Source organism: Pristis pectinata, chromosome 2, assembly GCF_009764475.1.
Source record: "Pristis pectinata isolate sPriPec2 chromosome 2, sPriPec2.1.pri, whole genome shotgun sequence".
In the NCBI taxonomy this organism is placed as follows: Eukaryota; Metazoa; Chordata; class Chondrichthyes; order Rhinopristiformes; family Pristidae; genus Pristis; species Pristis pectinata.
Window position 1 is genome coordinate 142,314,741 of NC_067406.1, and position 17,448 is coordinate 142,332,188.

The window sequence follows — 17,448 nt, forward strand, 5'->3', positions numbered from 1 at the left end:
CATTTCCACAGACGTGTGTGCTAAGTCCCCGCAGCATTATCTGGGTTATCTGGTCTCTAATCATCTGGACCTCGCTGCCGTTGGAGCAGGACCCCCCTCTGTCAGTCTGTGTGGGAGCTGGTGTATGACGACCACTCCAGTTCATCCCACCCCCCAACACTGGGGTGGAAGCAGATCATCTTCAACCACGAGGGTCTGCCTCAGAGAAAGGAAGATTCATGCTAACGTTATCCCTCATCTAGTGATTTTGTGTAACCTCTGTGTGGTAACTATCAAATGGCTTCTGTGAATGTAAATACAATGAATACACTGGCTCTCCCCATTCTGCCTTGCTATTTACATCCTTAAAAAATCCTTGTCAAATATGATTTTTCTTTCAACTAATGTTGCCAAATCATGTTCTGGTTTCCTATGTATCAGGTTCCCACCTCCTGTGTATCATCCCAATGTTAAAATATCGATTCTTTCATTCCATCATGTTGCATTTGTTACCTTCCAAATAGCTGGAACTGCTCTACAATGCAGGAACATCTGGAAGGTCATTGACTTCAGGAGGGGGGGCAGTGCACACGCCCCTGTTTATATCAATGGTGCTGAGGTCGAGAGGGTTGAGAGCTTCAAGTTCCTAGGAGTGAACGTCAACAATAGCCTATCCTGGTCCAACTACGTAGATGTCACGGCCAAGAAAGCTCACCAGGGCCTCTACTTCCTCAGGAGGCTTTCCTTTGACCCTCACCAATTTTTATCAATGCACCATAGAAAGCATCCTATCTGGATGCATCACGGCTTGGTACGACAACTGCTCTGCCTGGGACCACAGAGACAGCAGAGAGTTGTGGACACAGCCCAGCACATCATGGAAACCAGCCTCCCCTCCATGGACTCTGTCTACACTTCTCACTGCCTCAGTAATAGGCAGCCAATGTAACCAAAGACCCCTCCCACCCCAGACATTCTCTCTTCTCCCCCCTCTGATCAGGCAGAAGATACAAAAGCCTGAAAGCTCATACCACTAGGCTTAAGGACAGCTTCTATCCCACTGTTATAAGACCATTGAGTAGCTCCCTAGTAAAATAAGATGGACTCTTGACTTCACAATCTACCTTGTTATGGCCTTGCACCTTATTGTCTGCCTGCACTGCACTTTCTCTATAACTGTAACACTTTATTCTGTGTTCTGTTATTGTTTACCCTTGTACTACCTCAATGCACTGTTGTAATGAAATGATCTGTATGGATGGCATGCAAAACAAAGTTTTTCACTGTACCTCAGTATATGTGACAATAATAAACCAATTTATCCATTTACCTCCTGTAGAGGCCTGTAATGCTGGCTGTTGGTTCCAGGGGCTGGCCTGGTTTTAGGTCCCTAGTTCACTTTGTCTTTAGTGGTACTGATGGCTTGCAGCTTCTTGTCAGCAGAAACACAGCTGACACACAGACATTGCACTCTCCCAGTTTCCCCAAACACCAATCCTCAAAGACATTCTGCAGTTTCAGTCTGCAGGGAAGAACACCTGAAGATGGCTTCGTTGTAACTACCTGCAGTGGGATTCAGAAGAAAGGCCAATCCTTCTCCTCTACCTGCAGCTAATGTTCTTCTTCTGTGGAATGGGACTGAACTCTCATTTCTTCACAGTTGATCATTTAACTGACTCCCCAGGAACATCGTTGGTTAGAACGTACAGAGCACTGGGTGCAGTTCTGGCCACCACACTATAGGAAGGATGTGATTAAGTTAGAGAGGGTGCAGAAGAGATTCTCAAGGATGTTGCTGGAACTGGAGGGCTTGAGTTATCAGGAGAGACTGGACAGGCCGGGACTGTTCTCCCTGGAGCGCAGGAGGCTGAGGGGTGACCTTATAGAGGTTTATAAAATCAGGAGGGGCATGGATAAGGTGGATGGTCACAGTCTTTTTTCCATGGTAGGGGAGTCAAAAACTAAAGGGTATAAGTTTAGGGTGAGAGGGGAAGGATGTAAAGAGACCTGAGGGGCAACAGTTTCATACAGAGGGTGGTGGGGATATGGAACAAGCTGCCAGAGGGGGTGGAAGAGGCAGGTACAATTTCATTTAAAATGCATTTAGACAGGTACATGGATAGGAAAAGTTTAGAGGGATATGGGCCAAATGCAGGCAAATGGGATTGGCTTAGATGGGCATCTTGGTTAGCATGGACTGGTTGGGCCGAAGGGCCTGTTTCCATGCTGTTCAACTCTATGAATCTATGACATCAGCGCATTAGATCACAGCACATGTGGGGCACAGGCCACTATCTAAACTGTTTCCAAGTGCATCTTGTTCTCTAGTTCTGGGAGGTCAGGCAACTTTAACAAATGCATGCAAATAATATGCAGTCAAAAGTCTGCACACATCCTGATCCCGCGTCCGTAGTAAACAAAGAGGCTGCAAAGCCACGGTGGCAAATCATTGTGGTCCTACATGGTGATCTAGTGTTTTGCTCCTGAAAGTCCACGGACAAACTCTGTTACAGGACAGGCCAGGCACTTGGTGTGGTCACTGTTGTAATGCAGGCAACAAGGAGGTAATTCATGCACAGCACAGTCCCACAGACAGCCATGGAAAGGACAGATTATCTGCTTCACTGATGCTGAGACTGGAATAAATATCAGACAGGACATCGGGGATAATTCCCGTTCTTCAAAATCATACCATGGAATATTCATGTCTGATTGGGAAGGCAGACAGGTGGCAGCTAATGTCTCAGACAAAAGACAGTGTAGCTCTCTCTCAGTACTGTGCTTGGGTGTCAGATTAGACTTCTGTGTTTAGTCACTGAAGTGATATACAAATACTTTCCCTCCACTTCTGTCTATAAAAAATGTTTGATATCTAGCAATAAACTGAAAAAGGAATCTTGTGATGTTACTGCTGGATAACCTAAAGATAATGACGATTCCTGTTTGATAAAATATTTATATTTCAGCTTGCATCACAAGATTTAAGCAGTAATGATGGTAGGAAATCTAAGGACATTGCTTTGGTCTCGAACCTCTATAAAAAAAATATACCTGCTTTATAGGGAGTGCAGCAAAGATTTGCTAGCCTAGGTTTGTTGTACGAGGAGAGACTACCTCAGCAACGGAACACGACAGACCACCTCTTGCACTGCCGTGGACTTGCCTTTGACTGTGTCTTTGTTTTGTTTTGTTTTGCTTTGCTTTGCACAGTTTACTTTTCACTGTATGCTATAATTTTATGTATAAACCTTATGAACTGTGTGTTGTCTGTACCTACGTGCCTGTGATGCTGCTGCAAGCATGTTTTCATTGTCCCTGTACCTCACCGTACCTGTGCACATGACAATCCTCAGGAGGCTAAAGAAATTCAGTTTGTCCCCTTTGACACTCACCAACTTTTATCAATGCACCATAGAAAGCACCCTATCTGGATGTATCACGGCTTGGTACGGCAACTGCTCTACCCAGGACCGCAAGAAACTGCAGAGAGTTGTGGACACAGGCCCAGCACATCACGGACACCAGCTTCCCCTCCATGGACTCTATCTTTACCTCTCCCTGCCTTGGTGAAGCAGCCAGAATAATCAAAGACCCCACCCACCCGAGTCATTCTCTCTTCTCTGCTCTCCCATCAGGCAGAAGATACAGGAGCCTGAGGGCACGTACCACCAGACTTAAGGACAGCTTCTACCCCACTGTGATAAGACTATTGAACAGTTCCCTTATACGATGAGATGAACTCTGACCTCACGATCTACCTTGTTGTGACCTTGCACCCCATTGCACTGCACTTTCTCTGTAGCTGTGACACTTTACTCTGTACTGTTACAATAATAAACCAATACCAATACTAATAATCCTCTGGAACAGACAAGGTCCCCACAGGCTGTCCTAAAAGGTTTTACATAAATGGCTGCTGTTGTCATGCTTTGGTGAGGTTGACCTATTCACTAGCCTTGGCGGATTCTATAGCCCTACATTCTCCAAATGCATTGGTGGCCATGCCTTGGAATGTCCTCTTACTCCGTTCCTTCTCTCTTCCTTAAAACCAAGATCGTCTGCCCTGACTTCTGCTCAGTGTCACATTTTGTTTGGGAAACTCCTTAAAAGGCACGGGATAAAAGTTACTTTTGAATGGGTGTCAAATTCTCTCCGGCTGGCCGGCGTCCTGGCCATTAGTGACATGAACTGTAGCAACACCCAAAACGCTGGAGGGACTCAGCAAGTCAGGCAGCATCTGGTATTGGTATTGGTTTATTATTGTCACTTGTACCAAGGTACAGTGAAAAACTGTCTTCCATACCGATCGTACAGATCAATTCATTACACAGTGCAGTTACATTGAGTTAGTACAGGGTGCATTGATGTAGTACAGGTAAAAACAATAACAGTACAGAGTAAAGTGTCACAGCTACAGAGAAAGTGCAGTGCAATAAGGTGCAAGGTCACAACAAGGTAGATCGTGAGGTCAGAGTCCATCTCATCGTATAGGGGAACTGTTCAATAGTCTTATCACAGTGGGTTAAGAAGCTGTCCTTAAGCCTGGTGGTACGTGCCCTCAGGCTCCTGTATCTTCTACCCAATGGAAGAGGAGAGAAGAGAAAATGAACCGAATGGGTGGGGTCATTGATTATGCTGGCTGCTTCACCAAGGCAGTGAGAGGTCCAAAGAGGGGACAAACTGTCAATATTTTGGGTCGAGACCCTTCTCATGTTCAACAGCACTCGCTGTACAACATGGATTTCAGAACCCAGCAGCTTTTTCGCACTGTGCCTGGATTGAAGGAGGCAGTGTTTCACGACACTGTACAGAGGAAGAGGAAGCAGCTCATCGCACACTGCACTGAAGAGGCCTCACTCCCTACCCATTGTATGCGATGACAAAAGGCTTCGAGGAGGTAGCGGTCACTTTCTCTGGTTAATCACCTTGATCAGGAAATCAATGCTGTGAGGAAGGAGGGACACAATAACCAGACTGTAGTCCAAGTCAGTGACTTCATGTGCCAGTGTACGCCACAGCCAGTAGTGTGCACTCACTATTGTGCTGCAGGCTCGTGTGACAGAATGTTGAGACACCGTGCACTTTTAGTGATGTTAGTTGAAGGATAATTATTGACCCGAGCACGAGGGGTGAGGGGTGGGGGGGAATGGAGGAGAGGTGGGGGGGAGGGGTGGAGAGAGAGAAGGGTGGTGGGCATGGAGGAGGGGTGGGGGATTGGGAAGGGTTGGGGGTTGGGGACAGAGGAGGGGTGGAGGATGGGTAAGGGGTGGGGGTTGGGGGACAGAGGGGTGGGGGAGGGTTGAGGATGGGTAAGGGGTGGGGGTTGGCGGACAGGAGTGGTGGTGGGGACGGAGGAGGGGTGGGAGATGATGGAGGGGTAGGAGAGGGGTGGGGGGATTGAGGAGGGGTAGTTAGGGGGGAACGAGGGATGGGGCTTGGAGGAGGGGTGGGGGATGGAGGCGGAGGGGGGGGGGGGTGGAGGAGGAGTGGTCAGGGTCATGCTCCCTTACCCTTCAGAGAAAGCTGACGGAGATGCTGTGCCAGCTGAGCTGGCTTGTGAAGGTTCACTGAACGAGCACATCGTTGACAGAGCAGCACTCCCCGTGCTGAGTCATCAGCCTGGATCCTCGGCATAGTGAGAGTGGCTGCTTAGCAAAAACTTGCACTGGAACAGCTTACTTAGAATAGTTATACGTAGAGTGGCTCTGTGGTCATAGGTTCATAGAGCACGGAAACAGGCCCTTCGGCCCAACTCCTCTGTGCCGACCAAATTGTCCACCTAATCTAGTCCCATTTGCCCATATTTGGCCCATGTCCCTCAGAAACCTTCCTATCCATGTCCCTGTCCAAATGTCTTTTAAATGTTGTTAGTGTACCTGCCTCAACCACTTCCTCTGGCAGCTCGTTCCACATACGGACCACCCCCTTAGGTTGCCCCTTAGGTTTCTAATAAATCTTTCCCCTCTCACCTCTGCCCTCTGGTTCTAACCAGTAATCCAGAGGCCAGAACTAGTGACTCAGATCCACAATCAGCTGGGAACTTAAAAAGATAACTAACCTGCAAAAGTCTGGTGGTCACAGAACACTAACTGCTTTTAAAGCCCACTTTCCTTAGCCAGTGTGTGAGTCCACACAGCGGCAATGTGGATGACTCTTCGTGGCCCCTGGAATGACCCAGGAAGCAGGATGGATCTTGCCAGCGAGGCCCACATCACAGCAATGGGCACAGAAGTCCCACAAGAGCCACAACCTTCTGCTTGTGAGGTGGCGGCTGGGTGGGTGCTGAACGGTAATACACGGCTGGAGTCTAGAAGTCTGAGCTCAGCCAAAAGTAGCTAAACCAGTATTTCCGCTCCTGAACGCATCCAGTAATCCCCGAAATAATGAGGACATGTGAAAATTGAGCGAGGAGAGGATGAGGCCGTGACACTTCAGGAGTTTGTCCAGAGCCAGTCTGCTCAAGGATTGCAGGCACCAGACAGGAAAATCAGGATTAAAGCACGGGAAACAGAAGGATTCACACCAAGCGGTGGCTGAGCCTTTGTGTTTTACACAGAGGGCAATAGTTGGAAAGTTGCCAAGAAGACCACTTCATGCATTATGGAGTTGTAAATTGGTTTATTATTGTCACAGTGAAAAACTTTGTTTTGTATGGGTCCATACAGTTCATTTCATCTCATCTGTACACTGACGTAGTACAAGGGAAAACAATAGATAAGATACAGTTACAGAGAAAGTGCCGTGCAGGCAGACAATGAGGTGCAAGGTCATAATGAGGTAGATTATGAGGTCAAACAGTCCATCTTATTGTACTAGGGGATAGTTGTTTCTGATTGTGATGTTTTTGTCGCACTAACACTTTGTTTCTGCACAGTCTTTTTTCCTCTCTCTCTTCACTGGCTGTATAATTTATGTTCTGTGTGTTGTCTGTACCTACGTGCCTGTGATGCTGCTGCAAGAAAGTTTTTCACTGTACCTGAACCTCACTGTACTTGTGCACATGACAATAAACTCGACATGACTTGAAGATAACTGAAGAGTGATTTTAAATCTTCACCTTACTAATTCACTGCTGCACTTCATGTCCTGAGATCATCAACAGCATTAATAAATACAAGCTCTTTCTTTGTCTAGTAAGGCATCCACCTTGGCTCAGTACAGAATCCTCATCTCTGATCCAGGATGTTACAGTGAGGGAGTTCTGCACTGTTTTCAGATGGGATGTTAAACTGAGCCCTCCTCTGTTCTCAAAGAATATAAACCATCAAATGGGTTTAGTTAGAAAAAGGGCGGGGAGGTTTTCCCTGATATCCTGGTTAATACTTATCCATCAATCATCCTCAACCAAACAGATAATTTGTTGTTACCATGTTACTGTTTATGGGAGCTTGCTTCATTTCCTGGATTACAGCATCAACTACACTTCACATTCCAATCTCATACAAGCTTCTTCAAGAAAGCAAGCTCTCTTTGTTCAAAAAGATCTACATTCTCAGGTTAAGCAATTCCAGTGTAAGGTTCTAAGCACACGGAGGGAAATATTCTCCCCATGTTGTCTTGGTTGCCTTGCCATTTGGTCCCATCTGTGGGGCCTTGCTGGAAGTGGAGAAGGACCTGAACCAATGTTTTTATTTGTCTCCAGGGCTTTAACACTGCCATCTGGGCCGTGTCATCTTCTCGCAGCTCCCGTCGGGCAGGAGGTACAGAAGCCTGAAGTCCCACACCACCAGGTTCAGGAACAGCGACTTCCCTTCAACCATTCGGTTCTTGAACCAACCAGAACAATCCTAATCACTGCCTCAGTATAGCAACATTGACCACTTTGCACTACAATGGACTTTATTTTGTTCTAATTGTGTTCTTCCTTGTCATAGAGCAGTACAGCACAGAAACAGGCCCTTTGGCCCATCTAGTCATCCTACCGAGCAGACAGTCAGAGACTTCTTCCCGGGGCAAAAATGGCTAACACGAGGGACATGTACCGTTCTATGTTCTAGTGAATGCCAGCCTGGTTTTCTGCCTAGTCGCATCTACCTGCACCCGGACCACATCCCTCCACACCTCTCTCATCCACGCACCTATCCAAACTTCTCTTCAATGTTACAATTGAACCCGCACCTACCACTTCTGCCGGCAGCTCGTTCCACACTCGCACCACCCTCTGAGTGAAGAAGTTCCCCTCAGATTCCCCTTAAATATTTCACCCTTCACCCTAAACCTATGACCTCTAGTTCCAGTCTCACCCCATCTTGAGGGGAAAAAGCCTGCATGCATTCACCCTATCTATACCCCTCATCATTTTGTATACTTCTGTAAGATCACCCTTCATTCTCCTGCGCTCCAGGGAATAAAGTCCCAACCTATTTAACCTTTCCCTATAATTCAGGTCCTCAAGTCCCGGCAACATCAGTGCAACCAGATTTGCACACAATACTCTAAGTTTGGCTTCACCAATGTCTTATGCAACTTCAACAATAACATCCCAACTCCTGTACTCAATGCCCTGGTTTATGAAGGCCAATGTGCCAAAAGCTCTCTTTACGAACCTATCTACCTGTGACGCCACTTTCAAGGAATTATGGGTCTGTATCCCCAGGTCCCTTTGTTCTACCGCACACCTCAGTGCCCTGTGTAAGTCTTAACCTGGTTTGTCTGCCCAAAGTGCATCTCCTCACACTTGTCTGCATTAAATTCCATCTACCATTTTTCAGCCCATTTTCTCAGCTGGTCCAGATCACCTTGCAAGCTTTGACAGCTTTCCTCGCTGTCCACTATGCCTCCAATCTTGCTGATCCAGTTTACCACATCATCATCTAAATCATTTATATAGATGATAAACCAAATTAGCAATTTACAAACCAATTGCATAATTTATGTTTAATTTATGTTTTTCTTGAGCTCTGTGCCTGTGATGCTGCTGCAGGTAAGTTTTTCACTGTACCTGTGCACACATGGACTTGTGCAGATGGCAATAAACTCCACTTTGACTTTGGTTTCAGCTATTAATACAGTTGGTGGAGGTTGTCATCCTTAGACACAGGAATGGTTTACAGTGGTGTTATTGAGAGCTTTGGCCCTGGGCATTGAGTTAGTCTTGTGTACCTAACTACCCCGTTGTATGCCACCCGTTGAACTGAGAGCTGCTCTTCCATGTGTTAGGTGGATTATTTTGATCTCAAAACATCACTTTGGATAGAGGTAAAATAGAGCTGCTAATTGCAGAGCACAATTGAAAATGCATTCAGGCTCAAAGAAGTACTTGACCTACAATAGCTTCCAATTTACACATTGTCAATTGGCACCAAGCTCAGATAGATTGTTTTTTGAAATGTTAAATCTTTGCAGAGTCCTTTAACGCTGAGGATATCATCCCTACACAGCCTTTGGGAGGAGGGTAAATTGCTGTGACACTTTACTCTGTATTCCGTGGCACAGTAGTGTAGCAGTTAGCGTAATGCTATTACAGCGCCAGCAACTCGGGTTCAATTCTAGCTGCTGTCTGTAAGAAGTTTGTATGTTCTCCCTGTGTCTGTGTGGGTTTCCTCCGGGTGCTCCGGTTTCCTCCCACATTCCAAAGATGTACAGGTTAGGAAGTTGTGGGCATGCTATGTTGGTGCCGGAAGCGTGGTGACACTTGCGGGCTGCCCCCAAAACACTCTATGCAAAAGATGCATTTCACTGTGTGTTTCGATGAACGTGACTAATAAAGAAACCTTATTGTTTTACCCTGTACTACCTCGATCCACTGCGTAATGAATTGATCTGTATGAACGGTATGCAAGACAGGTTTGTCACTGTACCTCGGTACAAGTAAATAAGCCATTACCAATACCAATATTATTGTCAGATGTACCGAGGAACAGTGCAAAACTTGTCTTGCATACCATTCATACAGATCAATTCATTACACAGTGCATTGAGGTAGTACAGGGTAAAACAAAAATAGAATGGAGAATAAAGTGTCACAGTTACAGAGAAAGTGCAGTGCAGGCAGACAATGAGGTGCAAGGTCATAATGAGGTAGACTGTGAGGTCAAGAGTCCATTTTATCGTACTAGGGGACCGTTCAATAGTAACAGTGAGATAGAAGCTGTTCTTGAGCCTGGTGGTATGTGCTTTGTTGGGGGAGGGACGGGTGGTGTGTCATTTCTGAATAACTCTTCCCCAGGTGGAAGCAGTCGGTGCCCCGATACACCTGTTGTTACACTCTCACAGACAGGTGCAGGAAATAAAGCAGCCAAGGAATGCTGGTCTTTAGCTCCAGGAGTGTGGTACAAGGGGGTACTTGCACAGGTACTCAGCTCCATCCCAGAGAAGGCATTTACCTTGGCAGAACTGCAAAGGAGGTGTGTCAGAATGAAACCAAGCAGAGATTATTTGGAATGTATTCCCTGGAATTTAAGAAATTGTCATTTGATTGAAGTTATACAATTAAGGGGAATTAATGGGGTAGATGGAGAGAAACTATTTCTGTGAGTTTAAAAGTTCGGGTATGGGAGTGGAGTGTAATATTCGAGCCAGGGTGGAATTGGAAGCCACACTATACACAGATAGCGGGGAAGGCTTGGAACTTTCTTTGACAAGGTCAATGGTAGGGGTCAGAGGTCAACATATTGGATGACCTGTCCTGGGCCCAGCACATAGACACAATCACAAGGAGGGCGTGCCAGTGTTTTCACGTTCTTAGGAGGTTAAGGAAGTTCGGCTTGTCACCGAACACTCTAACAAACTTCTACAGATGTGCTGTTGAAAGTATCTTGACTCAGAAACAGGTGGTGTCATGTTTCATGCATACCCCAACCTTCTCTTGTCCATTGGGAAGAGGCTAGGTCTCTGCGGGGGACAATGTACTCATCTCCCAGCCAGGAGGTGATACAAGATAATTATTCTAATCAGGAAGGCCCTATTTGATGCCAGTCTAACAGACAAGAACAGAGCCAGTTGGGAGGTGATTGCAGATGCAAACTGGCCTGTTGAATCACAGCTCTACATAGAGTCATGTTCCCCAATGCTTTTGCTGCCTTTGTCCTTTTAGCTAGTAGAGGTGGTGGGTTTGGGTTTTGATGCATTCAATCAGTGCAAGAGTGATGACTTTGACTGTGGCTCCTGTATTGGGCATTTAATATTGAATCAATGGTCTTCAGACTTCCCGTCATTTTAACCAATGACAGCTTTCCAATCAAACATCTGTGATTTGTAAATAATGCCAGTAATGCGTTATATGTTCTCTACATAATACCAGCATCAACCATGCAATCCGTCCACAGTACCTTAGTCCAAAGAGAGAGAGGAGTGACCCATGCAGCAGATATATTCAGAGCTGCCACATGTAACACGGGCAAGTGGGACTATCTTAGTTGGCACCTTGGCCGTCATGGATCAGTTGGGCTGAAGGGCCTGTTTCCGCGCTGCATTGCTCTATGAGTCCCTCCCTATCTCTGGAGCCTCCTCCAGCCCTCAGAGATCTCCCCCCACCCCACCCAAGTCTGGCATCTTGCACATCCCAGAATTCCAATCCCCCACCCATGGCAACCATGCCTTCACTTGGCAAGGCCCCAAACTCTGCAATTCTCTCTACCACACACCCCTGCCCTTTAAGAGTCCCTTCAAAACCTTTCTCTTAGTCACTTGTCCAAAATAACACGTGGCTTGGTGTGAGAATTCAATTCTTTATGTGTGTCTGGGGATGCTTTTGCATTAAAGAAGCCACATAAATGCAAATTGGTTATTGTTGTAAAGCAGTTTAGTTGAATTGCATTCATTTCTGGTTGCCCCATTACAGAAAGGATGTGGAGGCTGTGGAGGGGGTGCAGAAGAGGTTCACCAGGATGCTGCCTGGATTAGAGGGCCTGAGCTATAAGGAGAAGTTGGACAAAATTGGGTTGTTTTGTCTGGAGCGGCAGAGGCTGAGGGGCTGATAGAGGTTTATAAGATTATGAGGGGCATAGATAGACAGCTGGTATCTTTTTCCCAGGGTCAAAATGTATAATACTGGAGGACATGCATTTAAGATGGGAAGGGGAAAGTTCAAAGGAGATGTGCGGGGCAAGTTTTTTTTACACAGAGAGCAGTGGGTGCCTGGAATGCGCTGCCAGCGGTGGGGGTGGAGGCAGATACGATAGTGGCATTTAAGAGGCTCTTAGGCACATGGATGTGCAGAGAATGGAGGGGTATGGACATGGTGTAGGCAGAAGGGATTAGTTTAGATAGGCATTTAGTTTATTTAGTTCGTCATGACTTGATGGGCCGAAGGGCCTGTTCCTGTGCTCTATTGTTCTATGTTCTATGAACTTATCCCACTAACTTTAGCAAAGGCTCTATTCCTTGTATTACAATCAGCCCGACACCATGCTCTCTGGAGGAGCAGACTGCAAAACGCATCCTGTGCAGGGCAGCTGGGTGGCAGGCCATCCAGGTAAGTGACCTTGACCAGCACATACCAGTATCATTTGGTTGAACAGTAACTGCTTCCTTGTGGGCTAGTTTACTGTTTCACCTTTGTTTTGAGCATGACCCGATCGCAGACACAAACACCTCTCACAAGCAACGAAACATTAAATTAAAACGCACAAGTTTAACGCTCAGCTGAAGCAAGCAATCCAATAAAATAAACATCCTGAGCAAATTCCTGGAAAGTGTAAGCAAATTTTGCCCTCCAGCATTCTGAATATTTATCAAACTCTATTACTGTGACAGTTCCCTCATGCCTATGGTGAATTTGTGAATTTTGTTGTAGGTCAGGTAAGTTTGAGCTTCGGAGAATGCACCTGTTCACCAGAACTGTTCACACATTACATCATGTGCTCAGCTATGCACCTGTTGGCTCAGGTACATCTGAATCCACATGATATGGGCTGTACCTGAACTAGGAACAGGCTCTGATTACACACTGACTCACCCGAGAATGAGCTCATCTTTAACCCTTCGCTGCACCTGCCACACATCACCGAATCACTGTTGCATGGACAACAAGGAGTGCCGGTCACAACACCCAGAAGCAAAAAGAGTGACTGGATACAATGAATAATTGAAATTACTTTGAAAGCAGACTGCATTTTAAAGTGTTGTACTGCACCCAAATGCTTGACATTCTGACAGCAAACCAACTGTGGATATCAGTAGCAGTTCAGGCTGTGTTTGAATAATAAATCACTTTCCACATTGCACACCAAAATAATTTTAAGAGGTTATCTCTTTCTTAATTTAAAGCTTAAAAACAAGAACTAAAAGACCATCTATTGAATAATGCTAATTCAGGTTTATATTTTTAAAGGAAGAGTTTGCATTAATATAATCCTCTGCTGTTATACCTTGAGAACTTTGTAACCAAAGAATTATTTTTGTCACACGACCACAAGGTCTCAGAAACACATGGAATTCACGGATGGCTACTCCAAGGATTTGGCAGTGTGCGAAGGAATGTTATCCAGGTAGTTGGAAGAATTCAGCAGCTATGGATTGTCCCGTACCTGCTTCGTACGGATGAACGTATCCCAAGAGGTCCGAATGAGAAGGGAGCAGAAATGTCAGTGGTTGTGGAGATAGGGATAAGGGAGGGATTTGATACGGAAGATAGGAATGTTAAAGAGGCGGTGAGGACTGGACCCGAGTCAGCGAGCACAGACAGCAATGAGTGCACGGTAACAGTGGGAGTGTGACCCATGGCCCTGAGCAGTAACCGGGCTGGGTCCACCGCCCTTTCCCTAGGATAAAATCCACACAGATTTTATTCCTCTGACTTCGCCCCAGCAGTGAGCCTGCTCTAAGACAGAACCACGAGAGGGTTAGAACATCACCCTTGGCACCTGGTGTAACCTCCACAACACACCCACACTCAAATTCTGGAACCCATCAGCTTGGAGCTTGGGGAGGTGGCAGAGGCCACCCCGAGGGAGGTTGATGGGAATACGTTGTGTTTATTCCGCACCCCCCCTCCTCCGATTCACTGTATCCCCTTCTCCCTCTACTCCTCTCCATTTGTCCCTTTCATCCTCCTCCCACTCACCCTCCTCCATCCCTGTCCTCTCCTCCTCCTCACTCCCTCACTCAACCTTCCTCCTCCTCTACTCTCAGCCTCCTCTTACCTTTCCTCCATTCTCTCACTCCCCTTCCCCCTCCCCTATCCCCCCTTCCTCCGTCTGTCCACTCTCACACCCCTTCTCTCCACACCCTCCCTTCCCTTCCTCCCTCTACCCCTCTCTCCATCCTCCTTACCCCCTTCTCTCTGTTCACACTCTCTCTCCTCCCTCCCCTCCTCCCTTTTCTCTCTCCCTTCTCCCCACTCTCCCTCCTCCTCCCTTCCCCTTTTCTCTCCCTCCCCTCCCTTCTCTCTCTCCCCCTCCCTCCTCTCCCCTCCTCCCTCCCCTTTTCTCTCCCTCACTTTTCTCCTCCTCCCACCTCCTCACATCCAGCCCTGTCCCCTCTTTCCTTCTCCCTATTCTCTACCCCCTCTCCTCCTCCCTCCCTCTTCCTCCTCCTCCTCCCACGCCCCCCTCCTCCCCTCCTTCTTCTCTCTATTCTACCCCCTCTCCTCCTCCCTCTCCCCCTCCTCCCTCCCCTCCCTCCCCGTCCTCCCCTCCCCTCCCTCCCTCCTCCTGCGCCCCCTTCCTCTCCCTATTCTACCCCCTCTCCTCCTCCCTCTCCCCCTCCTCCCTCCCCTCCCTCCCCGTCCTCCCCTCCCCTCCCTCCTCCTCTTCCTCTCCCTCCCTCCTCCCCTCCCTCCCTCCTCTCTCCTGCCCTCCCTCCCTCCTCTCTCCTCCCCTCCCTCCCTCCTCTCTCCTCCCCTCCCTCTTCCCCTCCCTCCTCCCCTCACCTTTCAGTCTCTGGCTGTACTCGCTGCGATCAGACTGGCTCCTCCGCAGGTTACTGGCCTTCTCCTCCTCGCCCTGCGCGATGATGGTGTCGGTACGGCGCCGCTCCGACATGTAGAGCCTGGGTTTGAAGAAGCCGAGGGTCCGGCGCTTGGGAGCCGCGGCGCCCTCCATCTCCGCCCGGCCGCCGGAGAGGAATGCTGTCTCCCTGCACCTGTGCACGGCGGCTACCTGTCCAACTCCGCCCACTCCCCTCCCTCCTCCCTCCTCCCTCCTCCCTCCTCCCCTGCCGCTGCCGCTGCCGCTGCCGCTGCCGCTGCCTCACCTGCGGCACGCTCCCGCTCCCACAGCCACAGCCACAGCCACAGCCGCAGCTCAGCCCATTCCTGGGATTGCAAACTTCAATTTGTATAAGGTCGCATTTAAATAGGAATGCAACGCGAGGGAAAAAGTGTTCCTGGAAACAACAGGGTGACAACATCACTGGGGCTGAGCAATTACATCCAGTTAAAAGAATAAGTCTGTTATTTAAAGTTATAAATGAGAGGTATGAGATCACAGTCATACAGCACAGAATCAGATTTATTATCACTGACTTATATGACGTGAAATGTGTTGTTTTGTAGCAGCAGTAGAGTGCAAGACATAAAATTACTGTAAATTACAAAAATAAATAAATAGTCCAACAAAAATGAATGACCAGGTAGTGTCCATGGGTTCATGGACCGTTCAGAAATCTGGCGGTGGAGGGGAAGAAGTTGTTCCTGAATCATTGAGTGTAGGTCTTCAGGCTCCTGTACCTCCTCCCTGATGGTAGTAATGAGAAGAGGGCATGTCCCGGATGGTGAGGGTCCTTAGTGGTGGATGCTGCCTTATTGATGGTGGGAGGGTTGTGTCGGTGATAGAGCTGTAAGGATGCAGGTCGATCAGGATCACACTGAACCAGAATCAAAATTAGGTTTATTATCACAGACTTGTGATGTGAAATTTGTTGTTTTGCAGCAGCAGTACAGAGCAGGACATAAAATTACTATAAATTACAAAATAAATAAATAGTGCAGAAATAAAGGAACAACGGGTAGTGTTCATGGGTTCGTGGACCATTCAGAAATCTGATGGTGGAGGGGAAGAAACTGTTCCTGAAATCGTTGAGTCTGGGTCTTCAGGGTCTCCGAGTGCTACTGGGCTCCCTTAAGATAAGAAAAGATAAAATCTTTATCAGTCACATGTACATCGAAACATGGTGAAATGCATCTTTTGCGTAGAGTGTTCTGGGGACAGCTCGCAAGTGTCGCCACACTTCCGGCGCCAACATGGCATGTCCACAACTTCCTAACCCGTATGCCTTTGGAATGTGGGAGGAAACCGGAGCACCCGGAGGAAACCCACGCAGACACGGGGAGAACGTACAAGCTCCTTACAGACAGCAGCGGGAATTGAACCCAGGTCGCTGGCACTGTAAAGCGTTATGTTAACCGCTACACTACCGTGCCTGCCTTATAATAACATGGACTGGTATGTGGCAGCTTCATCAGCTACTCCCACTTAAAGGATCTGGGATTGTGGGCGGAGAAATGGCAGATGGAGTTTAATCCAGATAAGTGTGAGGTGTTGCACGTAGGGAGGTCAAATGGCAGGAGCCTTGGGAGCACTGATGTACAGAGGGATCTTGAGGTCCAGGTCCATAGATCCCTGAAAGTGGCAACACAAGGGTGGTAGAGAAGGCGTACAGCACGCTTGCCTTCATTGGCTGGGGCATTGAGTATAAAAGAAGTTGACAAATTACGTTGCAGCCGAATAAAACTTTGGTTAGGCGGCACTTGGAGTGTTGTGTGCGGTTCTGGTCACCCCATTACAGGAAGAGGGTGGAGGCTTTGGAGAGGTTGCAGAAGATGTTCACCAGGACGCTGCCTGGATGAGAGGCTATGAGGAGAGGTTGAACAAACTGTTTTCTCTGGACCGTCAGAGGCTGAGGGGAGACCTGATGGAGGTTTATAAAATTATGAGAGACATAGATATGGTAGACAGCCAGAGTCTTTTTTCCCAGGGTGGTAATGTCAAATACTAGAGGCATGGGTTTAAGGTGAGAAGGGGAAAGTTTAAAGGAGATTTTGAAGGCAAGTTTTTTTTAGTGATGGGTGCCTGGAAAGGGCTGCCAGGGGAGGAGGTGGAAGCAGGTATAACAGCAACATTTAAGAGGCATTTAGACAGACTCATGAACAGGCAGGGACTGGAGGGATACAGACCTTCTGCAGGCAGATGGGTTAGATTGGCATCATGGTCAGCACAGACATGGTGGGCCGAAGGGCCTGTCCTTATGCTGTACAGTCCTATGTTCACAAGATCACAAGACAAGGGAACAGAAATAGGCCATTCGGCCCATCGAGTCTGCTGTAAGGAGAAGGGAAAAAAGAAAAAGAAATGAGAAATTGGGGGGGGGGGGGCATGTGCAAAAAAAAAACACTATTCTAACCCCAATTTCTGGCCTTATCCCCATATCCCTTCATACCCCAACTATTTAGATATCTGTCTATCTCTTCCTTAAACGCCTCCAATGATCTGGCCTCCACTGCTCTGGCAAGGAATTCCACAAATTCACCACCCTCTGGCTAAAGAAATTTCTCCTCATCTCTGTTTTAAACCTGTACCCTCTAATTCT

The 17,448-nt window shown here is 47.5% G+C and overlaps 1 protein-coding gene across 2 annotated transcripts in view; it reads right to left on the reverse strand.

Annotated features, from left to right (window-relative positions):
- The window catches only part of arhgef38 (Rho guanine nucleotide exchange factor (GEF) 38), a 73,553-nt gene extending 58,545 nt beyond the window's left edge, over positions 1–15,008 (reverse strand). For both annotated transcript variants that reach the window (XM_052010263.1, XM_052010264.1), the window contains exon 1: positions 14,792–15,008. In XM_052010263.1, coding sequence (XP_051866223.1) covers positions 14,792–14,963 — 172 coding nt within the window. In that variant the 5' untranslated portion in view covers positions 14,964–15,008. The remainder of the gene's footprint in view (positions 1–14,791) is intronic.
- Between the last annotated feature and the right edge of the window lie 2,440 nt (positions 15,009–17,448).